Source organism: Amphiura filiformis, chromosome 8 (assembly GCF_039555335.1).
Source record: "Amphiura filiformis chromosome 8, Afil_fr2py, whole genome shotgun sequence".
Taxonomy (NCBI): Eukaryota; Metazoa; Echinodermata; class Ophiuroidea; order Amphilepidida; family Amphiuridae; genus Amphiura; species Amphiura filiformis.
Window position 1 is genome coordinate 27,820,893 of NC_092635.1, and position 27,346 is coordinate 27,848,238.

The 27,346-nt window shown below is 36.3% G+C and overlaps 1 protein-coding gene and 1 long non-coding RNA gene across 2 annotated transcripts; both read right to left on the reverse strand.

Moving 5' to 3' along the window:
• Nucleotides 1-9,546: 9,546 nt before the first annotated feature.
• Nucleotides 9,547-11,122, reverse strand: LOC140158895 (uncharacterized). The gene is made up of 2 exons (XR_011859834.1): nt 10,807-11,122; nt 9,547-10,472 (listed from the first exon to the last, which is right to left on the reverse strand). It is a non-coding gene; the product is annotated as an uncharacterized lncRNA (long non-coding RNA).
• Nucleotides 11,123-11,521: 399 nt separating this feature from the next.
• Nucleotides 11,522-27,264, reverse strand: LOC140158894 (ras-like GTP-binding protein RHO). Its single transcript, XM_072182162.1, has 4 exons — nt 27,116-27,264; nt 24,282-24,456; nt 23,260-23,409; nt 11,522-13,360 (listed from the first exon to the last, which is right to left on the reverse strand). The coding sequence occupies exons 2-4, from the start codon at nt 24,435-24,437 to the stop codon at nt 13,085-13,087; spliced, it is 582 nt and encodes a 193-aa protein (XP_072038263.1). The 5' UTR covers nt 24,438-24,456; nt 27,116-27,264; the 3' UTR covers nt 11,522-13,084.
• Between the last annotated feature and the right edge of the window lie 82 nt (nt 27,265-27,346).

Here is a 27,346-nt window from a genome sequence, read left to right on the forward strand (position 1 = left end):
CCTGGTATAAATTGTTCATGGGTTTTAATGAATTGTTTACAAAAAAATATGAAAATTCAAATAAAGAAGAAAAAAGCCAATACAACTCTTTTTCCCTATCCTAATCAAGATATCCGGTGATCCAATTCCACACACCTGTCACCCTGCACAATATTCCATCCATGTATACTTATAATATAACTGTATTGAATCAACACTATTTTCATAAGGAAAAGCAATAAGTTTACCTATAGGCCTATATAGAAACCCACAGTATAATATTGAATCATTAGTGGACTGACACCTTACCTTAATGCACTGAACCTTGGATATAAGCAATGTCAATGATGTGTTTTTTTAGGGACTGGTCAATATTTATGCCACGAGGGTAATGGTGAATTCAAAATTGTTTTGATGAAAAATCTTGGTTTCCCTCCTTTTGCATTCAAAACTTCCCCCTCTCACAATTAAAAAAGTTTGCATATAAATATTAATTGGTCCCTAAATAAGACCTTAAAATATATGTATCAAATTAGCATTACCTACTATCCCTGCCTGACTATAGATATGGCAAATCCCACATAAAAAATATGAAATGTGTAGAGGTGATGTAGTGGGCATTAAGTGTCAAAGCATGCACATGATGTATGATGATTATATTATTAAGCTTCAATATTACTCTTTGGGCAGTAATTTTGACAAATGCTTCAAAAAGACACTTTTAAAGACTTCAACATATCCCATAAAAGATCTCTTTGATAAGAACACAAAGGATTTTGAAAGGTTTAGCACAGATTTATATTATGGTAAAATTATTTTATTGGAAGGGAGACTTTGTGTGTGCTGTAAGTCATCTAGCAAAGCGAATGATTGACCTTTTTTGGTGAATCCAGAATGGACCCGCAGTGATCGATGCACATATCTTTGCTGCACAATTCAACAATGTTCAATGTATGCAGTGAAGATACTTGCATGGATGAATTGCGCAGTAAAGATGTGTATATCCATGATACATCATCAAGGGTCCAATCTCAAATGCTTTGGGGATTGACAGAAAAGGTGAAATGTCACTCATTTTTGCTGTGGGTGTTGGGAAGTGCTCAAGTCATCCTATGGCATGAATCCCAGGTTATTGTACTTTTCCTCGCACACAACCAATCACCACACGGCACACCTATAAATACCTAATCACTGCCAGTTTGTACCCTTTCATCTAATTGTGTCTGCATTTATATCGGAACCAAGATTACAAAGTGATTATATTAAGACAAAGAAGCATTATTATAATTACTCAAAATTATGACAAGGAACAAAATTAAACCATTTTTATATCGCAATGATACATTGTCAATTATTCAATATATCATAATGTACAGACGGCATAGATTTTAATATGAAACAATATATATTATTTTATTCACAACTCCGAATGAGATATGATATTTTTCTATGCATATACATTTGCCCAAATTTTCAAAATATTTTGTGTCAAAGATACGCATGACAAAAATAAGTCGTTAAAAATTTAATATTAGTTTCAAAATCTTGCCTCGTATATTGTTTCCTAGTATTTTAATTGTAACCTACTTGCCCAACACAATCATGTGACCGCGGCATGCCGTTGCCAGATCTACTACAGGATCACACTATTTTGAACCTGAACCATGACCAAACTAATCACAACACAAAGTCTATGGCATAGTGATGCATTCCAGAAAGAGCTTGATTCATTAACTACAGAGTTCAGTAAATTTGATGGCAAATCGGAATTTCCTTGGATATGAACTCCATTAATACTTGTCCTATACTTTGTTCGGCTTATAATTGGCAAAAAACAAATTACTCATAACATCATATATTGATATTGAATGGCATGGACACAATTGGGCACAGCACTCACCCTAGTTGCGCTTTGCATAATGTGTGACTGTTGCGCTTATGTGGAGTTAGGCAAGCGCAAGTTGGGACTTTATTGATGTGCGCAGAAACAAAAAACACAATTTTCAATTATAGCTAAACAAAGTATTGCAATATTTCAAATGTGCTTATTTAGCTTCAAGAAAGGCATCCATATTTTTACCAAAATCTGGATAGCACAGATGGACCGGATTAATCCTGAATGTGGGATTGTTTCCCTTCTTTTACCACTGCAGAAGTATAAGAAAATTAAGATTTTCAGGATTTTTGTCCAGTATTTCAGGATTTTCTGTTGACACTTACATACTCACATCCTTGGGGTAGTGTTTTCCTTACTCCTAGGTAGTGTACTCATAATGAGAGATTGCGGTAGTGAGAGATTGGGACTTCCAGTAAGGTTTTAGTGTTTAAACGGTTCCTCCATGCGGAGACACACTTGAATTCTGATGGGACCAGGCTCAAACAATATGCTCAAGCCAGGCAAAAAAGCAATTCAATAAGAGCTATAGAATGTTATAATAATAATACTTTGGTGGAGATACTAATAATGATTTGATATTAATAATTATATTCAAGCTGGTGGTAAGGGCATTGTTTTAAGTGGCTAATATATTATGACATGTTAGCCAAGATGATGCTACATATTATTTTTAGAAATAATATAAATATTAAATAGCAAAATATGGTTGAAAAGTGTTACATAGTTTATTTTACAAATACTGCTATAAACAGGGTTGGAATTGGTGGCATGGATAGATTTCTGTTAATGTGTATCAGCTCTAAATAGTGATGATTGATACCGTAAATTTTGTAATGTAAGTGACGCCCTCATAAGACACAGGGCTTCATTACCGTATTTGACCTAATTAACCCCCCAGGCACTTAAAAGGGCATTTCTTGATCCACAGCCTCATCCCCCACTTTTCCCCAAAAAAATTTAAGATTTTTATACCACTGGATACCTCTGGCTACATAATGTTTATGTACCAAATATTTCTTGCAGATTAATTCGTTTAACCAAAAATATCGCCAAATTTGAATTTTGTTCTGGTATACCAGAAATCAGAATCAACTAAAATTTTGGGAACAAGCTTTTTTCATGGGTATCTACTGAAAAATGTCATAAAAAGAGAATGCTAGGATCACAAAATCCTCCTTTAAAAAAAAAGTCATTTTAAGGGGCACTTATTTATTTACTGTGTTAATGTGAAATAATGTTACCTGTAGAATTAATGTTGCAGCCAATGATGCCCAGATTGTTTTATTGATTTATTTTTGAATTTTGACCCAATTTCATGCGAAAAAGGTAATGAAAGGGGGTGCTTAAACTGATGTAAATTAGACAAAGTTCTCAGGAGGTGCTGGCAGGGCGGATTTACCTTTTCGGGGGCCCTGGGCCAGGCCAAAATTTGGAGGCCCCCAAACGCACCATGAGGAAGGCATCTGCACTTAAGTGGCAAAGTTGTTAGATTTTAAGCGTGCGAAAAATTTCAATTTTAGACTGTTTTAGTCCAAATTGAAGTTGAAATTTGCTATTCAATAGGCCAGTGCGCACGAAGCGCGCAAAATTTTGCACTTCTTGCATGATATTTTGGCCCAAAACTGGTGTTTTTCGGCTTAAATGGAAGATATGCACACTGCACAGGGCAATTTTGGGGGCCCTGGGCCCGGGCCCATCTGGCCCTATGGTAAATCCGGCCCTGGGTGCTGGTTAGGAAAGGGGTGTTAATTAGGTTGAATACGGTACAGCATTTTATATTTTGTAGTCGGATTCTTCAAAACATTCATTGGTTTGAGATACCATGCTGTCCTAGGGTGGTTTTCAAAACAAATTGTGTAAACCGGATTTGTGGTGTGGAGGACCTTTGGTATTTATCCTCACCACAGATGCTGGATAGAGGTTATCCACATTACTCATGTGTGACTTCTAACAAAAGGCGCTGGTTCAATGCACGACCTCGGAGTTACCTGCATGATGTTGGCTGGCTATTTTGAAAAAGTCATGGTTGCACATGCACATGCAGGTACTTCTTTTGAAAGTCCTAAACAAGGTATAGTAGTCGCCGATAGGATATGCAGCTTATAGAACACGGATAACCTCTATTCTTGGATACCAGGATCGGTGTCCTCACCATTATGTAACCCACAGCCATGCCATATTAGTATAGCTGTTACATAACTTTTGATTTCTGCTGCACATTGAGTCCATTTTTGTGTTTGATATATGTTTGGGTTTATGGGGTAATGTTATGCTCATGTCAATAATACTATTTGAGCAAAGTGCTTGTGTATTGAAAGATTATATTCTATTAACCATAGTGTACAGACAAAGAAATGATGTTATGTATTAACTATTCAATAGTAATATTAATAATAAAATGATACTATGAAACTGAAAAAAAATTGTGGTTTTGTATTTCTTTTTTAAGGTGGTATATGAAGATATTTCTGGAAGTTTATAAAATGCTCTGAGTATGTTTTAAATTGCCTAATTGGGTAGTGCAAAGTACACTGATCAATATGCCTCTTGTTTGAAGCAAATCAGACATACGGTTTTCATAATACATTAATTTATATTGTTTTCTATCATAATTGTTTTTATCAATAATCAATGTAGTTAATGAGGCTCATTTTATATGTCATTTTTGCCAATATTGTTTTCAAAATCAATGCATAAACGTTCAGGGTAGTTTTATTTTGCCTTGAAACTTGGTCAAAATGTTTCTAATAATTATGTTTAAATGTATTATAGTGTCTGGCCACCCTCAAATTTGCATAATTAATGAGCTAATTTGCATAAATGCTAATTAATTATGCAAATAGAAGAGCCCCAGAAGAGCCTTGTCCATGCCCCCAGGCTCTTGGTATGCCCATGACCCTGGGTGATATCCCCCAGTCTCCACAGAGCTGCCACTGCTAGTGTTGGCTATCTCTCATGTTAGTCAAGCATACAGTACATGTATAAAATACATGTAGCTTACTGTAGTGCAAAGTATTCAAAGTTGAATTTTATGAAGAGGAAATCTAATAAAGCACTTGGTTGTTATTTAATCAACACCTAATTAGAATGCCTTCATTTGGTCCTTCTAGCTGATTGACAGAAGGCTGTATCTGGTTCACAGTACCTAAGATCAGTACTTCATTTTGTCATTTTTGATCATTTTTTCATTTGATCTTTTATCAATAAAAGGATGTAATTTCATGATGTTTTGTTTGCAGTGCAAAACAGTTTTAAAGCCATATTATAACATTTGCTGAAGAGAACGCCTTCAATATTTTTCAAGATTTGGTTTTTTACACGATTATATTGTACTTTATTAAACCAATATACCCTGCAAAAATCAAGACTCTAGGTGCTGTAGTTTTGTCAAAATCCAAGATTTTGAATAAAACACAGGAACCGTCAGTTTTTTATTATGATGGATTTATTAGACAAACGCATACACAATGTTCATAACACACAGTGCGTACATGGCGTGTGGGACGGTGATCTACACAACAAAGGATCACACCATAACATAACCTAAGGAGTGATACGTATAATTTGGCGACATCGGCGCTGGTAGTAAATTCCAATTGCCTTAGTTGTTCGTCTCAAAAATAAAAGGGGATATATGAACATTTTATGGCAAAGAAATGCTAATCTATTTTGTATGAAAATGTTATAATATGGCTTTAAGAAATGATAATACTTTACATTTATACCACATGCAAAGTTTGCTAAAACCACTCATGGTGCAAGAGTATAATTATTTTGTTTCAAAAGTATTTGTAATGTACAATTGTGTATCATGAACTAGCAGTGGTGCATTATCACAGGCCTGTAGGGAAGTCTTCAATCAAACACCCAAGCAAGTCCCTGGAGCACTCTAACTGTCATGGCATGTCTAACGCAGCTGTGTGTAGTAGGATAAACTAGCTCATATCAAGAAAAGCCACTTTAATCTTTCAAGGAAAAGGCTATTATGTCGGCATTTGTGGTATATTATACTGAACTGAACCAGGGTGGGGCAGGGGCTATTTTAACATGCCTCCTACGTTTGTGCAGTGAAAATTAAAAAATCTGTGCTTCAATAATTTCTATGCCATTCAACAAATAGGGACGACTTATAGCTAGGGCCTTCCATATGCCCATTTCATTTCAGCATTGATAAAAAAATGGTATTTTATATACAGCGCCTTTCACATGTGCAAGGATAAAACCTACCTACCTCCATTTTTGTTTGGTGGATTTGGACCCCCGCCTCATACAGGCTTGTCCCCCTTGGAAAAAATCCCAGCTACACCACTGCATAAATCAATGCAGTTTCATCGTTCTTCATTTACCATGTTCATGAATCGCATGCAGAAGTCATTGTCACTTCATTATTTTGTTTGGTTAACCTGGCATGTACCTAGCTTGCTTCCACAAGCCATTTGAAGTTCATCAGCATTTGTATACAGCCAATATTTTTGGAAGAAAGGGTAGGTCTATACGGAAATATTGTTTGAATAGCGAAAAAAGAGGTATTGTTGAAGGGTGAAAGATTTGTGAAATCACTCAAAACAATTTTGCAAACTTTGGAAAATGAGATGCAGCAGGGGATGTTTTCAAAAGTTTGCTTTTCTCTTTTAGTCTGGTTTTGGAGTTGGGCATTCATTTTCCCTTTTAGTCTTGAGTTCTGGAGCTGGGCTCACATTTTCCCTTTTAGTCTGGGTTTTGGAGCTGGGCTCTCATTTCCCTTTTTAGTTGTGAGTTTTGGAGCTGGGCTCTTATTTTCCTTTTTAAATCTGGGTTTTGGAGCTGGAATCACATTTTCCCTGGGTTTTTGAACTGGGCTCTCATTTTCCCTTTTTAGTCTGGGTTTTGGAGCTGGGCTCTCATTTTCCCTTTTAGTTTGGGTTTTGGAGCTGGGCATTCATTTTCCCTTTTTAGTCGTGAGTTTTGGAGCTGGGCTCACATTTTCCTTTTTAGTCTGGGTTCTGGAGCTGGGCTCACATTTTCCCTTTTAGTCTGGGTTTTGGAGCTGGGCTCACATTTTCCCTTTTAGTCTGGGTTCTGGAGCTGGGCTCACATTTTCCCTTTTAGTCTGGGTTTTGGAGCTGGGCTCACATTTTCCTTTTTAGTCTGGGTTTTGGAGCTGGGCTTTTATTTTCCCTTTTAGTCTGGGTTCTGAAGCTGGGCTCACATTTTTCCTTTTTAGTTGTGAGTTCTGGAGCTGGGCTCTCATTTTCCCTTTTTAGTCTGGGTTTTGGAGCTGGGCTCTCATTTTCCCTTTTTAGTTGTGAGCTTTGGAGCTGGGCTCTTATTTTCCCTTTTTAGTCTGGGTTTTGGAGCTGGGCTCTCATTTTCCCTTTTTAATTGTGAGTTTTGGAGCTGGGCTCTTATTTTCCCTTTTTAGTCTGGGTTTTGGAGCTGGGCTCTCATTTTCCCTTTTTAATTGTGAGTTTTGGAGCTGGGCTCTTATTTTCCTTTTTTAGTCTGGGTTTTGGAGCTGGAATCACATTTTCCCTTTTAGTCTGGGTTTTTGAACTGGGCTCTCGTTTTCCCTTTTAATCTGGGTTTTGGAGCTGGGCTTTTATTTTCCCTTTTAGTCTGGGTTTTGGAGCTGGGCTATATATTTTGTATAAAGTCCTCAGAAGGGCTGCATTACTGCTATGTACCTTAAATATCAGTGAATTTATGTATCCTAAAAAAAGGATAGCTTTCTAGGTCCCACTTTCATGCCCTATGCTGAAAACTGGGAAACATCAGCTTGATAGCTCATTTAAGGCTGTATGATGGAACTGTCTTAAGGCTTTATGCTATAGATCCAACAGCTGGTCAGGAAGTGATCTTGAATCAGCTAATTTCGTTTGTGCCAAGCATGCTACCCATAAACATAGGATATAATCGGGGATATAATGTTTATTACAGCAAGCCGATTATTATAAAATTGCTTGCTCACTTTTCTACACTACAGTATGTTATTTTCATGCATTGTTTTTGTTTAAATAACATTGCAGCAATGAAAATGGTCACAGTTGCAACAAATGGTTTATATTCAAGACTATTTAGCAAAATGAATTTGTTACCGTGCATATATTTACTGGTTATAACATTCAGCGCAGCCTTTCAACCAGGCCCGTATGCATGATTTTTTTGGGGTGCTGATTTTGAAAAAGTGGACTTTTTTTCAAGAGGGGGGGGGCAATTTTGTGAAAAATAGACTTTCTTCACAAAAAGCGTAAAACCTGATTTTTTTGGGGGAGATATTTTGGGACTTTTTATATACTTTTGCAACTGAGGGGACAATGCAATGATGACCCGATTCAATTTATAGCCAATGAAAACCCCACTTTGGCAGACTGCTGAAGGACCTTAACTGAATAGATATTTGTATACTTGTTGAGAGGGAAATTGGGACCAACTAATGCACTACAATACCTAAATTTTAACCAGAATCTTACAACATAAAGCAATGGTTAAATGATTTTAAAAAAATTGCTAGTACCCACTATCCACCCCTTCCATAGGATGAATTTGTTTAAAATTTGAAAACAAATGTTTTTCTAAAATTGGGTAATATGCATCATGTGTAGGATCTGCAAAATGGTCTTTCATAGTTTCATAAATAAATAATGTGCAGTCATTAACCTATGTATTGGCAACATAACATTACACTCCAAGTGGGGTAACAATCTGTCAAGTTCTAAAAAACATGTTATGTTTATTTCCAAAGAAAAGCTGTAAAATGAATTCACCTCATGTAACACAAATTCCACATGGTTCATTTATTTTAAGTTTTCCCCCAGAGTACTACTGCACTTTATATCCAAGTTCATGGTCTTTGCATAGTCTGGGTTGACCTCTGCCAAATACAGTGTTTCTGTGAATATATTATAAGCTTTAAACCGGCTTTGGGTATTATTGAGCTGGCTATGATTCACACTCTTGGAGGGTGAATTTGCAAAATGTATGCTCCTAAACTTTGCCTGAGTTGTGGGATTGTGTTGATTTATAGTATATCCAGGACTTTGTAGAGTTTGCATACCAGTGGGTGATAAGGGGGAATTTTTAAGGTAAAATGCACATCTTCAGAATAAGGTTTTTATTGCACTTCCTCCCAATCCATCCTTTCCAATCAATGCTGGGTAGACATAAAACAGGACAATCATCTGCCACTCATTCTGCATCCAACATTGATACATTTAAAAGGGAGCGGGATACATCATACATGATTGTCATGCTCCTGTACAGAATGTAAGTTGCAATCCCCGCCCCCAGGATTTCGGCAATGGCGGGGACTTGGCCTGGGATGTAATAGCTCATTGTGTTCCCCCATTGCCTGGGTGAATTCCTAAAAATCATGTTGGATTAAAAAAAAGGACCTTTCAAATCTTTGAACAAGTTCATTTGGAATGTTGGATTCAACTGTAAACATGGTTTATTTTGAACAATTCAGTCAAAAATGATGTTGACTACTCGCATTTTTAGTGACGTTTCACTACTACACTGTGGTTTCATCAGTGTTGCCACAATGTAGTAGTGAAACGTCACTAAAAATTCGAGTAATTCACATCATTTTTAACTGGAATTGTTCAAATGAACTATGTTTACAGGACCTTTTAAATCTCATTACGGTAATAAAAGATAATTATGTTATGAAAATAATGAAACATTGGACAAAATTTATGATTTATAATCATCTCGTTTATTATAATTACATTTTTGTACATTTATTACATACAAATAATATTCATTTATTATATCTTCTTTATACAAAAAATTTATAAACAGCTGGAAATGCTGTAGAAGGCACTTGAATCTTTCTTTGTAAAACACAGTTGATTGCTTTTAAATCAGAAAAACCCAAATTGGTAATTGATGCACTTGTAAAGAAGGTTTCAGAAGAAAAATCAGTCTTGATGTAAATTCAATGTAAAAAATGGACCAATGGGCTATTCCATTTGAAAACTATACACCCCCATGGAAGATGTAGCCTTGATCTTCCACACAGGGAGTGTAAATTTCAAATGGGGTTACCTGAATGTGTGACTCCATTTGAAATCTACACCTGTTAAGGAGATTATGGTCATGTCTTCCATAGGGGGTGTAAGGATTTCAACTGGAATACCCCAATTGACAGAGCTTCTTCAACTGCTTCATTGAAACTGGGTATAATGATATAAAATTAAATACATATATATAGCAGAAGGTGAAAGTTACTTGAGAATGTTAGCTTGGAATATGCATTATAGTTATTAGTTACACATTCGAAGCTAGAGTCCAAAACTATTGAAATCTAGTAGAAATCAATGAAGTATGACACCATGTCAAGCAATGGAAGTTCAGAAGTAAACACAACTGATCACAGCGGGCGATCGCACAGATCACTTCAACTCAATTTTAGACTGTTCAAAATGGGGTAATCTAATCTTTGCTCTAAAACATACAATGTATTACTCAATAAAATAAATGTCATCCCAATTTAAATGTAAACAGAATATTTAAAATGATTTGCCAAAAAATGTTAATGCTGATCAACTGAAAAAAGATAGCTTAGGAATCTAGCCTCGAATGTGAAGCTATCGGTAACAAATTTGAAGCTAGGCTTCTCAAGTAAGGTGAAATTAGCCCATTACTACTACCGTTCATCGATTGTTGGATGCAGAAATATAAAAAAAGCTCACTGGCATTAAGGCAACGGGAATGGGCTCGACTGAACCAGATTTTGTGTTTTGCATTGTCACCTGAACATTTTTCACTCAAAAAAGTTTGCTACATGGCAGAAACAATTTTGTAAAATGTTTTCTGCAACAAATTGTAGTTGGAAAAAGAGAATTTGCTGATTTTGCTGAGAAATGACTAATTTGCTTGATGTCATAATTCAGATTTACACGCTTCTAACATTCTTATTGTTCACAATTATTCAAATTACACCAATTTACCAATTTGAATATAATGTTAACAGCACCATTTCACTGAAAATATATGCAACCTCATAATAAAAGTTCACAATATTCAGCCCATTTAATGTAACTTACATGCATAACTTCCTTGTGGTCATGCATGCAGTTTTTGGTGGCACAATACTTCCTTATTTGCATAGTTTGATAATCACATTTATTTTAGCCTGAATACAATATTTAAAATGTACCAAACAATACCATTCTATTAAATGTCCCAGGCGCATATGATACATTTCTTCAAGGTAATTCTGAGGTATTGAGTTTTCATCAAAAATTATTGTGTCATTTTTGTTTTGAACTGTACGAGGATTTAGCAAAAGCAAACAAAGACCAGAGCTATTAAAAGTTCTATAGCCATCTAAGGTAGAAGCTTATTATCCACTTCAACAATAGGATTATTGATTAGTTTTTGTCCATCAAAATGAGACAGATGTCGGGCCAGCTTAAGTTACCGATGAATACGACCTTCGTACACATTTTACACCGTAACTCAGAATACAATTTAGGGAATTTACGGCTCATTTGTGCTGCCGGGTCACATTTTCGTGTCCAAAGTTTGCGAAAACATTGAAAACTTGAAATCAAATACGAATTTTGAGTTTTATTTTCGTCTTTTGTTAACAAAAAATAAAAAGAGATAAGAAAATGAATTACTTGATTTTCAAAGAGGACTACGTGCACGATTTTACTAACGCGTGCGGCAGCTTTGAGACACTGGATTTAATTAAGATGGCCTTACATGACATGGATGGTTAATGAATGAAGTGGAATGAATATGATATTATAATATTAAATAACTGTGTAATTTACCCTCACCAATGAGTAAAACAACTCTTACATATATCCATATATATGTTTTTGATCTGAGTTTATAAAGCCCAAATTTCTTAACAAATAACTCAATATACATCTGACATGGAAAGAAGTTGGCACATTATATACAACATACATGAAGGACAACATGGAAAGTAACAGAAAGATTTACAATTACATGAAGAAAAACTTTGGCAAGGCTTTGGAATATGGCCTTTAATCAGAGAGATTAGGATAATGATTGGGTAAATAGGATTAGGGTTAGAGAATATGCCATAGATAAATGATTAGGATTTGGATGGTCTGGTTATTAGTGAATACAATGCAGGATTTAGGGTTAGGATTTAGGGCAGTGTCCCTTTTAGCAAAACCCAGTCAGTCTCATAAGTTTTTGAAAAATCATAAATCAAAACAAACAAATGCATTTTGCTGCATTATAATGAGAGTGCAATTTAATTGCTGAAATACAGGTTGAATTTGTCTCCTTTTTAAAGAGCCAATAATATTTTCCTTGGCATTTACATATCACTTCAAATAGAAAATCATGTCTTTTATACAGAGAATTGTTAAAGATATTTCACACTTTCCTAGCAATAGCATACAACTTAAGAGGCATGGTTGAAAATAATTATGCTGGCTATTTTGAAAATAGCAATTTGGGGGAAATTTCCCCCTTGCCCATGTCTATTTAGCCCTGTCAGGAAGAGTTTTAAACTGGAATCAATGATATCTAAGCTCATAGAATCAAACCCATCTTTAACAATCTGTGAACAGCAACTTAAATGCTTGATTACTTTAATAGTCTGTCTCGTCTTAAGTTGAGAGTAACACCATGTTGGATTTTGCAGCACTTGGCAGATTCAAATTGTGCACCAGCCTAATACTGCGGGGTGTATGTACACAAGCACAGAAGAGCGATCTGTCCGTACGCTGTCGACACAACCGCGTAAATGCACCAATTCTAATCTATCACTACGAAATCCAACATGACGTCACTTGAGATGGCAAGACAGACTATATCCATGGGATAAAAAGAGGTGTGTGGTTGCTTGGTTTACAAAACAACTTACAAATTATGTAAACTTTGTGATGGCTCAACAAATTCCGATGATCCAGCGATACAATTGCCTAACATACCCAAACATCTTCACTTAGCATCTTCATTTTAAATAGCAATCTTATTACATTCTTTTCCGTTTTCCTTGTTAATCATGCTCTATACCTTCTCTTCAGCGTCAGTCATCTCTTTTAAAGTTTTCAGAATGGAGATTGATCCTCCTGCATCCGATCCGCCTCCTCCCTGCCCATAATCAGTATTTAGTCCAAGTCATCCTCATTGATTACAGAAACAAGGGGGTGCCACTCATAATACAATGCTGTGCAGCATTCAGTTCGATATGTCAATTGCATAATCAGCGTACACACAAGCATAGTTTGCAACAACTTAAAAGATGCAGCATTTGATTTTGGGCTTCTTCTTTTTGGATTGCAACGCTGCTCTGGTAGCTGTTTCGAATACATCTCGGACTCCATCATTGCATTTGGCTGAGCATTCCATGTAGGCATATGCACCAATTTTATTGGCCATTGCACTGCCTTCATCAGCTCGTACAGGTTCTTGCTTCATGCGTGAAAGTTCTCTTTTTGTTGTCTCATCATTTCTTAAGTCCTTTTTGTTTCCGACTAGGATGACTGGTACATTTGGACAGAAGTGTTTGACCTGTAGATGAAAAGAAAAAAAAAAAGAACATATATTATAATTAAGATCACTGACAGCAGCTTCTACAATCTTCATTAAAACTGGGTATAATAATATAAAATCAAATACATTAAAGCCCTATGTACGATCTTATAACATGAAATTGGTTAATTTTTTCAAACCTGATTGTTTGGGCATATTTGTAATGTTTACACATGTCCCAACTTGCACCTAAATTTGTCAGGTCCACAGAGCAATTTTGACAAAATTTCATAATTCAAACAACAAGTCCCCCATAAAATGCGCCACGTTAAACAGCCAAAATAGCAAGCACAGTACCTTCACTTTACCTTGTTATGTCAAAAAAAACCTTTCCTGAAAGGAAAAATCCTTTTTAGGATAAATAAATTCACTGACATTATTTCAATGTTTAAAAGTAAAATTTAAATTTGATGGAAATCATACATTATAGCTTTAAAACGGTATTTGAATAATATAATGGTTTCTGCAATAAAGTGAGTCCTTTTTGTGGAATAATCGTGAATAGAATCCCCCGGTACCCCAGGTCAACATAAAAAGTGGTAACCATGTGTGTTCTTCCTTTTTCAAAACCCCCTTTTCACTGATTTTTCATTGATTTTACCCCCTTTTTTGCCAAATCACTGACAAAATCAGGGTAAAAAATACCCCCTTTTTCAAGGTTTTCAATGAGAAGATTTCCAGACACCCCTTTTCAATGACTCCAAATCTATATAAATAAAAGGAAGTCGCTAAATCTTGTCCAGAAGCAGTCTCCGAGATGCTTTCACTTTCAGCTCTGATTTATTCGTACATTGATCGGGTACATATTGCCATTTAACCATCTGACGTTCATTTTTGCAAAACTATTCAGTCACTATGGAAATAACAAAAAAAATGCTCGGTTGCTAGGCCGTTGAGGTCAATAACCTTATGGGTCAGGTCATGACAGCAAACGCGTCAAATGCGAAGCGGTGTCCAACACGCTGCGGTAAGTGGCGAGTCACGCACCTGCGCCGTCACGGCACCATGGTTTCACGCGCATTGCGGCGCATGGTATGGACGCGTTTAATGTTGGCTTACCGCGAGTAGGCCTACGTATGTTTGTCTGGGTGTGTACGTGAGGCTGCTTCTCTGAGACAGTGGCGGATCCAGGAATATGGGAAGGGGGGCACACTCGGAAGTTTTTTACCGCCACCTTTTTGAATGGCCATGACTTTCGGGATTAAATGATAGGGGGGTGGGTGAGCCCACTTTAGTGGAACTTGAAAGTCGGGGCAAAACGGAACCCCCCCTATGGGCCATGTGTTGCGCGCCGTGCCGCCGGCTGTGTCCCCTCAGAATTGGAAAATGGGTCAAAGCAAAGGCCTTGAAGCCATTTCGGGGGGGATCATTGGGTGTAAGCTGATGAAAGGGGGGGGGGGTTATTGGGTGACAGATTTGCAAAAAAAGTCCACTTTTCAGATGGAATGTTAAAATATAGCCAGAAGTCGTTCAATTGTTCAGTATAGCCCGAAAAGATTAAATGATAGGGGGGTGGGTGAGCCCACTTTAGTGGAACTTGAAAGTCGGGGCAAAACGGAACCCCCCCTATGGGGCAAAACGGCACCCTGGGTGCAAACTTATATCAGTTGTTCCATCAGTAGGCCCTAGGCCTAGTTATATGTAGGCCTATATTCAGTTACAATATTAAGTGGGCCTACCATCTCTGTGGAGTGAGTGGTTAACTTCTTACAGGCCTAGTAGGCCTATAATATGTATGACCAATATTTGATTAGAAAGAAATATTCAGTAGGCCTACCATCTCTGTGGAGTAAGTGGTTAACTTTTAATCATTAATTCTATCTGTAGGTCTAGTTATTTGTCTATGTTTCAGCGAAGTGTTTACCATGTTCGAGTAGGCCCCTAGATAACGCCTACATTTCCTTGAGTGAAGACAAGTTATGTCCAATTGGGGCAAAAGCGGAACCCATCTGTGGGACAAAAGCGCCCGGGGCAAAACGGAACCCTGTTCCGCGTATGCCCCACACCTAGGGTTCCGTTTTGCCCCATACCCGATTTTTTAGAAATAGGTTGCATGCATAATACATCGTAGCATATAGGCCATGCACTTAATACAGCTCATGGCTAGTACCTTCGTGTTTACAATAATTATACACAATTATTTGGGAATCCGATATTAATGAAGTACAATTTCAGCGCATTAAACATCTACATATCTTACACCAGACGGGTAGTAATTTTTTGACTCGATCTTGCTCGAATGTCAGTGGATTGTTTCAGATAAAATTTTTGTTGTAAATCCTCGTAGCCATACTTGTGTTCCTCAATATAATTTGCATAGACGGCAGTATTGCCAAGGCCTATTTTTCCAGGTGGTTCCGTTTTGCCCCGGGGGTCTTGAAACGTTTTCTAGCAACCTCTTCTAACATTAAATGTTTTATGTTTGTTGGGATAAAGTTAAATAAACCGATTTGTCACGAGCTGTTTCAAAAGAAATCTGAGGGATTGAGTGAGAACAACATTATCACAGGTCTGGATATTCACTTCAAGTTATTTAGCTTCTTTAATATGACAGGAGCTAACATGATTATCAAGCTAACATGGTCATTACTGGTCTATACTGGATGAATAATCTACACCAAGACATTATCATTATCACCGTTTACCATGTCTACTAACCACTCTCGTGTACTAACCGCTCCCGTTTACTCAACTAGCGGGGATCCGCGCGAAGCGCGGGTCTCCCGCTAGTATTTTAATATATTAAGTACAAAATGTGCAAGTATGAACATTACTTTGTGTCTGTTGTACTCCCAGATGATCCTGTGTTATTAACTGGGGTAATTACAATGCCTGTATACTGATTTTAATTGAAAATGAACCAAAGAGGAACAATCCCTCGAAGTTTTGTGTACAGAGGTTCCTTTAAAGTATTGTGGTACCCAAGTTTTGACACAAGTTTCCCGCAATGTTTTCAATTCACCACATGGAAAAGTGTATACGGCAGCCAAAACGGTTACATCTGACACCATCGATGTTCGCGTCGCTCATTCAGCTCTCTTCAAAACGTGTGGGAGCATACGTGCAACACCCACTAGACAACTATATCGGGAAACCGCCGTGCCAATAGTAAAAAAGCTGCCTTCTGACGCTCTCGCTGTGACGATTGAGGGCGGAATCAATGAAATGCCAGAGGATGGAGGCTGAAGACTGGGCTGAAGACATTGATCGAACGAACCTGTGAAATACCCTTTTTTTTTTAAATTTCGGAGACAATGCTCAGAATACCCCCCTTTTTCGCGATTTCATGTCCGCGATTTCAGTCAACAAAATACACCTTTTCCGCGAAATTTAGAACACACATGGTTACCACTTTTTATGTTGACCTGGGGTACCGGGTAGAATCCAAACTTCGTCGCAGGAGTATCTATATAGTTTTTTAAATTGTTCTTGAAGACTCGACTACTAAAAGAAACATGCTAAATTTAATGGGGAGATATATTTCTTTTACTACACATGTACAGGACTCACTTTGAAAGGGAAAAGCAACAAATTTAATAATAACAACAACAACAACAACAACAACAACAACAACAACAACAACAACAACAAGTTATTTAGACCAAAAAGAAACATGTTCGTTCAACTACAACAAGTTATTTAGACCAAAAAGAAACATGTTCGTTACTTTGTTTCCTGTTGGTGTACCAAACACCCAGATATGAGATGCCATTTGTGTGTTAGAATTGATAGTAAAATGAGCTTCAAATCCCAGATATGAGCCTAATATGGTGTTACATGTATTTGTACATGTGTTTTATTCATGAAATCATTTCTTTTCTAGATTTCTCATAACACATGGGATGTTTCCGGCAACAATGACCCTCTGGCCATTCACAGAGTCCAGCAATTTTGATGTTTAAAGTTTCTCACTAAGTTGGATGCCCCAGGTTGGATGCCTTGTCTAAAAAGTGTGGGTGAATGTGGGGCAAAAACCATAATCTTTGATTTTCTAGTGGCGGGCCAGCTTCAAAGTATGACGAAGACGAACCCCCGTGCAGAACACAACCCAAACCAAAGTAATTTCTTGTTGACAGTCGGCCATTGACGTCATAGATGAACACTCATGAACCCACCTGTGGAGTGTCCAAGGAGTGAGTGAGCCAGACACAAGTATCAGGCAGAATGTGTATCAGGGTTGCTAAACTAACCATTTGTAGCCCAATTGGGTGACTTTTGATGAAATGTTTCACTAGTTCAGATCCCATACATGTAAAGTACCAATGGTTTTTACAAATAATTGGGGCTCCAATTCTCGATTTTTGATTTAAGGGGGGTATGCAGCTGGCCAGGGCTAGGTCTCAAAACATATTCTGATAAGGCCAAGGAAAGTCGATTTTGAGTTTCCCGTCACCCGCCCTCACTTCATTTTCTGACCCTCACTTGAATTCATTATTGTGATTTTCCAAAAAATACCAATGAAAACTGGTTATATTTGCAAAAAAAATTATGAATATCCCTTTATTTTTTGTGGAAAAATCAAAATCAAAACATACATTGTGCTGTCAACCTTGCAGACTCTTTGTAATATACTTTTGAATCTCATTTGGGCTAAACATCCATCTTCAAGTGAGTGAGCAGCAAATAACAACACATTTTACATGTGTGTTGGTCATATAATGAAAGGCAGACAAATAATGAATAATGAATAATGAAAAAGTTACCTCACTTGTTTTCAGAAATTTTGTGACGGGAAACTCAAAATTGACTGTTAGGGGCCTAATATACCAAATTTGATGAAAAAAGACCCAAAGTTATAATTTTCTGGATTCCGGAATTTGGTTTGCAAATTTTGCCTGAAAAAATGTAAAATAACACTTTTTCAAAATATTTGGAGACAATTTTGAAAAACTTTCCTCAAAACCAATTTAAACCACCAATCTAACCTGAGGGCCTAAATTACCTCCTGCATATGCATCAATCTGTATTCTGTACCCTCCTTTCCACCTCCCCGGGGTTTCCTTTAATAGCATAGGAGTGTATGGTAAAGATAAAAATTACCTTTTGTTGATTTGACCCATGATTCAGCCTGTCAAATTTGGGCAACCCTGACTTGTACCGAGACCGTAGGTACGTAGCCTAGAAAAAGTTGAGATGATCTGACTCCCTTGCTTGCTGACTAACTTTTGGCTTTGTTTCTGAGCCAAAGTAAACCACACCCAACTTTATTATTGTACACATGCACCTATTGCTGATACAATTAATAAATTAGGCCTAATGTACATATTGAATTTGAATACCGGTACATGCCATAATTGCCTTCATTAATTTGATAAGGACAGTTACATGTACATGTAGCATGAAACTGAGAAATATTGATGACTTTCATCAAATCAATTCTGGTAGATTCACACAATATTTCTATTGTCCTGGTTAGAATCATGCTTAAAATTTAATGTTTATTGCAAACACAATATTCAAAATCTGCTTTATCCTCTGACAAATCTTTACCGTCAAAAATCCTCGAGTGAATTCAATTATGACATTAAAAAGTTCAGAAATCAAAAATGTTCAGAAATCAGTGTAATTCTGTTTGCTTGCAGCCAAACATCATAGATCGTCAACATACAGAGTGGGAACAGAAACAGCTGTAATCCAGCTGAGCCACTGTGAGTCATGATGAGAATAATAATACAGGCCTATACTGATGACAGAACGACAGATTTGGGGGTCAAATAAAGTTGGAAAACTGCACAGTCAATCTCTATTAAGTTGCCTTCAGCCCAACCAGGGTCTGTGAGCAGGCAAGTTGTCCAACTCATTGGAAAGAAACATGCCATGTATTGCTGTTGTTGTTAAGTTACAAACTGTAGGTCTTTTTGGGAAAAAAATTGTATATACCAAACAAAGGTCAATATTTTCAAATATGCATCCCCCAAAATGTCACTGACTAATTGTTCTCAATAAATTAAACATCAATAAATTTGCAGTTGTATTTAAAAGAGGTAAGCATGCCTACATGTACATTACTGTACATCGACATCTATTCATATATGGCATGACATGTGCCCTGTAAACACCAACTCAGAAGGCCTACACAATTATCAAAATGACAACAGCGGATTTGCGAAATGATAAAGAATCACCCACTATTAAAAGCTTGATAAAAAAACAAAGAGTTTGTGTCTGGAATGTAATCACTTGATATAGCAAACAATTTAAGAATTTAAGATATTTTTGAAATGCTGTTATCGCATGCATACAATACAGATCTTATATCACAAGAGTATGTACGGTATGTCACTTTCAGACGATTGACTCATTTATATTTAGCAAATATTTTGGACATCATTTGTCTCTGGCAGTAATAAGATAAAGTTTAATGTTTACATTAACGATTAGAGAGGTATGTAATACAGGTGATTAATTACACCTGTCGCTACATAGACAACCTGTTTGGACTATTGTGTTCATCACAGAACACATCTCCAGGATCTGTAGTTCTGATAGACCCCTGAATTTTACCAAAACAGTACTACATGTATAAAAGACCCTTGGTTTTGACAATTGTAACTGTTCAAGGTGGTACTACACCCCTTGATAAATTTGTGACTATCACTATTTGTGCATTTTTCTCAAAAATAACTACACACTGGTAACAAAGTTATGTATATTATAGGGGCAAGGAATCCAATTACTTCACTGAAATTTCAGTGATTCAAGACAAGTGGTTCATTAAGAAATGAGGTACATTCCAGTGGTACCTCTTTTCTTATCATAAATAATGTACCACTTGTCTTGAGTCCCTGAAATTCCAGTGTAGTAACCATGGTAACTGGATTCCTTGCCCCTATAATATACATAACTTTTTGTTACCAGTGACGTGTGTTATTATTTTTTGAGAAAAATGCAAAAATAGTCACAAATTTATCAAGGGGTGTACATGTAGTACCACCTTAAAAGACCCATAAATTTTACTCATTTCTTACTTTTTCAAGGCAATTTTTGGACAGGAAGCCAAGAAAGGCTAAGAAAGACCCTTTATGTTGACTGTTCACAGCTCTGAAAGACCCAATACTGGTACAACATCAGCTCCCAAAGACACATCATCTCAGATTCTAGGGGGAACATAGTCAACATACCCACCAAAAAATTAAAATTGAATAACATATTTTAGTAGCAATATTAAACCATGATACTTTTACAATGTCTAATTATTATCATAAAACGATCAGTAAATAAATCAAGTTATAAACTACTGTAGACAAAAGACACATTCCGGATTTGTTTGTCAACTGATAACTACGGTATTTTGATTTATGATCATGTCACATATGCATGAGTACCTAGTAGTACAGGTACAAGTTATGCGTTCATCTGGTGTTATTTGTTTATATTTACATTTCTTAGGGAACAAACAAAGGTTCAATATAATGAAGCCCTATAGTATATATGATAAATTAGTTTTGGTAGAGTATGTTTTGAATACATTGGTTGGTATATTAGGGCTCATATTGAAATTTCCTTACACAGGAAGGTGTGCGCCATCCTGCAGCTTTCCTGTGCTAGCCTTCTTTTGTTAAAATCCTGGGCAGGGTGTATCACTAATGCATATAAATATAATCCATCCGTTTTATGACCGAGCTTTCCTGAGGCACGTGCTATAGCGAGGGGAATCCTGCTTTCTTTCTGTGTGAAAATGTGGTAGGGTATTTCAATATGACCCCTTATAGGTGTAGATCCAGGGGGGACACCCCCTGGTATTTAGGGGGCAGTTAGGTGGTGATGATATGGTTTGATACCCGAGGATCATCACCCTAATGTTAGGCAATTCTATAGTAGGCCTATATCAATCAATCTTTTGGTTTGTAGACATTTTGTTGTAACAGTGGTATATACATGTACATTTGGCATGATATTAAATATTTCAATGGTGTTTTTATAATTCCCTTGTCACTTTCCCAAATTTGTGATTTTCTGTAATAAAGTCGAGTATTTATTTTCTATTTTTTGTCGAAAAGTAGTAAATACCCATATTGGGCCCTGTATAATGCCTGAAAAAGGGAGGAAGTCTTTTTTATTTTATTGTTCTGGTAGGTACGCCCGCTAGTGATCACAGAACTAACCAGAAGTGTTTCTTGCATATATTGGCAAGGCTTTAGAAAACTTCACAGACATCTTTCTTCAAAAGTTATAACTGAATTTTAAAAAATTAACAAATTTGAAGCGGGCTTAAAAAAGAAACGGGAGGGGACAAGAAACATGCTTTTAATATTTTTTGTTCAACCTAACTACACACTGTTAATTTAAATTTTATTGTGTTTTAGTGCAAACCTCAAACAGTATGGAAAAAAGGAAAATAAATGAAGTACAGCAAGTTCCCCTTATGTCTACAGAACAAACCACAAAATACCTATGATGTCACATTATTGTCTAATTATCAACCATTAAATACCAGAAATTCTGTTTTGAAACAAATGGCATACCTTCTGAGATAAAACCAATAACATTGTCAGACAATGCATGCCACAATACTAAATACCCTTCCAGGTCCTTCAGAGTGTCATAAATATTTGTTTTTGACTTTTGTTTACACACTTTGAAACAAGTATGCCAAGTTCACATCAAGTTCAAGATATCAGAAGTATAATGTACAAATACATAAATGTTGTAGCAGCATAAAATACCCTGACTCCAATTAGCCCCCCCCCCTAACAGGTGTGTGTAGGGGGTAGTGTTGTTGTTGGTGGTGGGGTGGAGTACACTAGGCCCCAAAAAGTTTTGGGTAAAATTCATAATTTGACAGTAATGTTTGCAATTTGAAAGTAAAATTCATATTTGAAAATTAAATGTAATTTGAAGGTAAAGTTCATAATTTGAAAGTAATATTCATAATGTATGTATCTTGAAGGTAAAGTTTATAATTCGAAGGTAATTATTCATAATTTGAATATACATATCTTGAAGGTACAGTTCATAATTTTAAGGTAAAATTCATAATTTGAGGGTAAAATTCATTTGAAAGTAAAATTCTGCAGTAAAATTCACAATCTAAAAGTTCATGTTTCAAAAGCTTCTGTGCCAATACTACACCCACCTACAGCGCTCCGTGTCTCTCAGATGAGAAAAACAGTTGTTGTTTGTTCATTACAAGCATGTTTTGTATCATTTTGGGAGCAAGTGTTTGCAAATTGAAAACATTTAAAAAATCTGTCTCCCAAACACAGTATTTGCTTAGTTATTTACTTATACCAGTTGTAGTATAGTTGTACTTTATTCAGCAGTCGACTGATTGTTCATAATAAAGGCTTCGGAAAAAGAAACGCAGCTGTTTTAAATATGCATAGCTTCAGAAGTATTAAAATTGTATCCACAATATTTTAACATAGAAAGAAGGATGGTTTATTTACACACATTTCGATACCCCTTTGCAGTTATTTGCATTGATTTGAATTCAGCGCAAAGATACTGTAAAATTTCATTCATGTGGTGGGGTGTCGATCAGATCACGGACCTTTAATAGTTCTGATATGTATTTATAAAGGATTTATAAATTAGTCTTTACCTGCCTTCCATGTCAAAGACAGCACCTACCATGTCATTATTACATCACAGATCTGTGTTTTACATACTATCTTTGTCAGGGACTGCCTTTTGAGGAGAGAGGGCAATCGGTCTCTACTGCTCTCCTTAAATCTGATATAGGGGAGTGATTTTAGCTCTCCTTAGTTGACCATCCTCTCCTTACATTCTATTGTAATTTGTAAATGCTCTAAACAGCTCTCTTCTTGAAGGTTCCAGTCCAGAAGAGCTATTTAATGCTCTCCAGCCAATTCCAAAAGACAGTCCCTGCTTTGTTGAAACTATTTACAATGTAAGAACTAAAAACAATAGCCTACCTCTGGGTTCCATTTCTCTGGTATATTTTCTAAACTGTCGGGGTTGTCAATTGAAAAACACATTAATATTACATCTGTGTCTGGGTATGATAGCGGTCTCAGTCTGTCGTAGTCTTCTTGGCCCGCTGTATCCCATAATGCTAATTCAACCTGCAGAGAAATACAATTTTGATGAGAATGAGACGGGATAAGAAACAAACACACACAAAAAAGTTCCAAATTTTAAACACAATTTCTAATTTACACACTGTAGCCCTATATACCGGGGGTGGAACTTGGGGAGTGGTGTGAAGAAACCCCCCAATTTGCCCCTTACAAAGATACATGTAATAATAGCCAAACTTGTACTTTTCACCCTCTGTGATCAGTGTTCGAAATATACCTCAAAAAGTTACAGGCCAGCCGGGCCTGCAACTACACTGCTAGTCAGGAAAGTTACCGGCCAAGCCAAAAAGTTACAGGCCAATGGCCGGCTGACCGGCCCTATTTCGAACGCTGTCTGTGATTTACTTAAGTCCTGGATCCTCCTAAGTACTACAAACAATGCTGTGTCAAAAATCCAACTCATAATGTATCCAGAATTTATTTTTGGGTGCAGAGAGCTAAAGAAGCGTTGGAATCCGTGGCTTGCTGCAGCAAAATGCTACTCAATTTTATAAATTTGCTACACAATATTGGAATTGAATAGCATTTTTATGTCACAGACTAATTACACATATTGTAATGTGTGAAATATACCAAGGGATATTTTGACAGCAGATTTTGCCATGCATTAAAAAATTCTTAATTCCAACGCTGCTAAAAAGGGGATCTTTTGTGAAACTTTCCTTCAAAAGAGGGCCAATTTCAATTATTTTCTTGAAAAAGGTAATAAAAAGCTGAAAAAGATAATAAAAGGATTTATTCAGATTGGTATTTCAACAGGTGCATTAAGATGTTACTTCTTGTGGCTGTATCTCAATAAATTTTCATGAAATCTACCTAATTGTTTACTTACATCACATAATTATATTTACACTTACATTTTTGCCTTCAACTTCTATGTCAGCGACATAGTTTTCAAATACTGTAGGTACATAGACTTCTGGGAACTGATCTTTACTGAACACAATTAACAAACAGGTTTTACCACAAGCTCCATCTCCTACAATCACCAATTTCTTTCGTATAGCTGCCATTGTATGTCAATAAATAGGTCTGCAAGAAACAAAATAAAACTTACATAATATATCTTATAAATTGCTTTGTACATGATGTATTCATGAGTAACACGCTAATAGCCCAGTAGCATCACCATAGGCACACATTAATACTTGTTAAAGGGACCTGCAAACAATTTCCTATACAAGGACCTTGCACACCCAAAGCTGGACCCGGGTGTCTGTCCTCGATTGCAGGTCCCTACAAATGCACAGACAAACACACTCAGGAAATGTCATAATCCCGGGGTCATAATTAGACGTTGGGCTTATTTCAGGCCTTGTGTTTTGATGCTGCCGCTATAAAATACCGGTAACTATGACTTATGATTATTATATCATATAATCATGATAATAGGCTTATTGAATTCAGGTCACACGTCTAATAGTCCACTCCCTAAACATATGTACATGTACAGTATGTGCAATGTGTCATTACCATGCATTGTTATTGTTTGTAAAATTTTTCTTCAAATTTTGTATACAGTATTGGTCCGAGTATAGTCCCACCCGTTTTTTATGTGAAAATTTTTCACAATTGGGGGGTGGGATTATACTCGAATTTTATTTTTTTCGGTTTTGGAGTGTCCCTGGACCTAGATGCTAGGATCATTCATGGTTGACCTAAAAAAAAAAAAAAATTTCAAGATATTTTGTATTTTGATATGAAAATTGATAATTTGTATTCATGTCATACTCTATTAATGATTTCAAAATGCATTGAATTTGAATGCATTTTGAAATCATTAATAGAGTATGACATGAAAACAAAGTATCAATTTTCATATTAAAAATACAAAATATCTTGAAATTTTTTTTTTATTTTTTTTTTTTTTTTTTTTTTTTTTTTTTCTTTTTTTTTTAGGTCAACCATGAATGATCCTAGCATCTAGGTCTAGGTCCAGGACACTCAAAACCGAAAAAATAACTTAAAAAAAAAAAAAAATTTTTTTTTTTTTTTTTTTTTACAATTTTTGAAATTTTTCGAAAAATGGGGGGTGGGATTATACTCGAACATGGGACTATACTCGGACCATTACGGTAATTGTCATCTTTTGTATCTTTGTAACAAAGTACAACAAATAACTGCATGTGGGCTAGTTATGGCAAAAAAACCAGGCAATTTTCAGTTACCATGGTTACTAGTAGATCAGGTGTCTATGGTAAGATACACATAGCACTTCCAAATACACACTGTCAGTGTGACACTGATGACCTGAAATAGTAGTTCTTTAGAATTCCACTGAATACAAATGATTTAAAAAAAAATTTGACTGACCCAATTTGAGCAAAATCTTGGGTCAATTTTTTGTTTTATTTTTTGTGATAAAATTTTTAATTGCCTCATTGGTAGGACAAGGGTTTTAAATTATACAACTGTCACAAAAACAATGAAAGCATACATTCCTCACAACTTGACATAAGGTCATGGGCCCGGGTCATGGGCAAGAGCTAGCACACTGAAAACATGAAAATTCCTCATGCTGCCTCAATCATATTAATAAGGTGCCCAGTAGTTAAGCATATTGGACTTGACTACGTCTCGTCCAATATTTTAACTTGACCAAAAAAGTGTTGGCTCAATTGATCCAATTTTATATCAAAAATGGGTACCAAACAGTTTGATACAGTTGTACCAAAAACTTTTATTAAAACATCACGGCTTAAAATGGACAGAAAGCTTTGCTAACACTGTTAGCAAAGCTTTCTGTCCATTTTAAGCCGTGATGTTTTAATAAAAGTTTTTGGTACAACTGTAACAGAATTTAAACATAGTAAATCTTTTCCCAGCCCTTCAAAGTCAGAGTATGTGTACGCATGATCATTCTAAATTTGGCAAAAAAACTGGACTTTTCTAGAGTAGATCATGAACATTAAATGTGCCCGATATGATAATACTGTAAAAAATATCGAAATAAAAAACGGTGTTCTTTTATGACCAGATATAAGCTGAATATGACTTCAACAAAAATAGCTCTAGGTATAGTAGTTTTTCAACCCAAATTCCCATTATTCATTAAATTATACCAGTTTTTCAAACCGAATTCCTGTTAAATTCTATTCGTCTCAGGTTTTAGTACAAAATTATGGGGTATAAAAATTGCTCAAAATGTTCTTGAAAATAATGAAATTTGGCCCAATCGTATAGGGCCTGTGTCATTTTGAATTTTCAGAACGAATGTCCCAGGACCGGGGGATCATGTGTTGTTACGCCTTTGAATATGGACTTGGGAGGAATGATGGGCACAGGGGCGTCGCTAGATCAATATTATTCGGGGGGTGTACAGCATGTTTTGCCGACAGATATATTTTGTGAATTGTTGACCCAAATTTTTTTTAGCCACGGTGCTCAAGAATCAAAAAAAAAAGGGGGAGTGGGTAGGGATAAAAAAAAATCACACCCCCACTCTAGCATCGCCCTGGATGGGCATCTTCTCTGGTATGACTGTAATTAAGCTTACTCAGCGCATAGCTCAGTTTACTGGTACTACAGTTATGTACATCATGATATCAGCACATACGTTATACATACATACAGCGGCAGTACAATCATGTACAAAGCTGGGAATGACCCGTCGTTACGATCACTTTTATAATTTACCCTACCACCAGCTCGTGCACAAAAGATAGTCCATAGTTTTGTCAAAACATCTTACCTCTTTTTAGCACAGATATATTGTAATATACGGTTCCAAAGTCAGCTTATAAATCAAATTGTTCTATATATCCACATGTCAACGACGAATAAAGCCACACAACCAACCGTTCGGCAGCAGCTATGTAATTTAATCGATCGCATTTGTGTGCACAGGTATTTATACCAGTGGAAACCCCCGACTAAAAATAGACGAGCTCTGATTGGTCAATAAGTTTGTGTGTCTACCACT

Coding starts and splice junctions, on each gene's coding strand:
- LOC140158894 (XM_072182162.1), bottom strand. CDS start 24,437: ATGGCAGCTATACGAAAGAAATTGGTGATTGTAGGAGATGGAGCTTGT. Junction 23,410..24,281: donor TAGAAGTTGAAGGCAAAAAT/GTAAGTGTAAAT, acceptor ATTTCTCTGCAG/GTTGAATTAGCATTATGGGA. Junction 13,361..23,259: donor CAGAGAAATGGAACCCAGAG/GTAGGCTATTGT, acceptor TTTCATCTACAG/GTCAAACACTTCTGTCCAAA.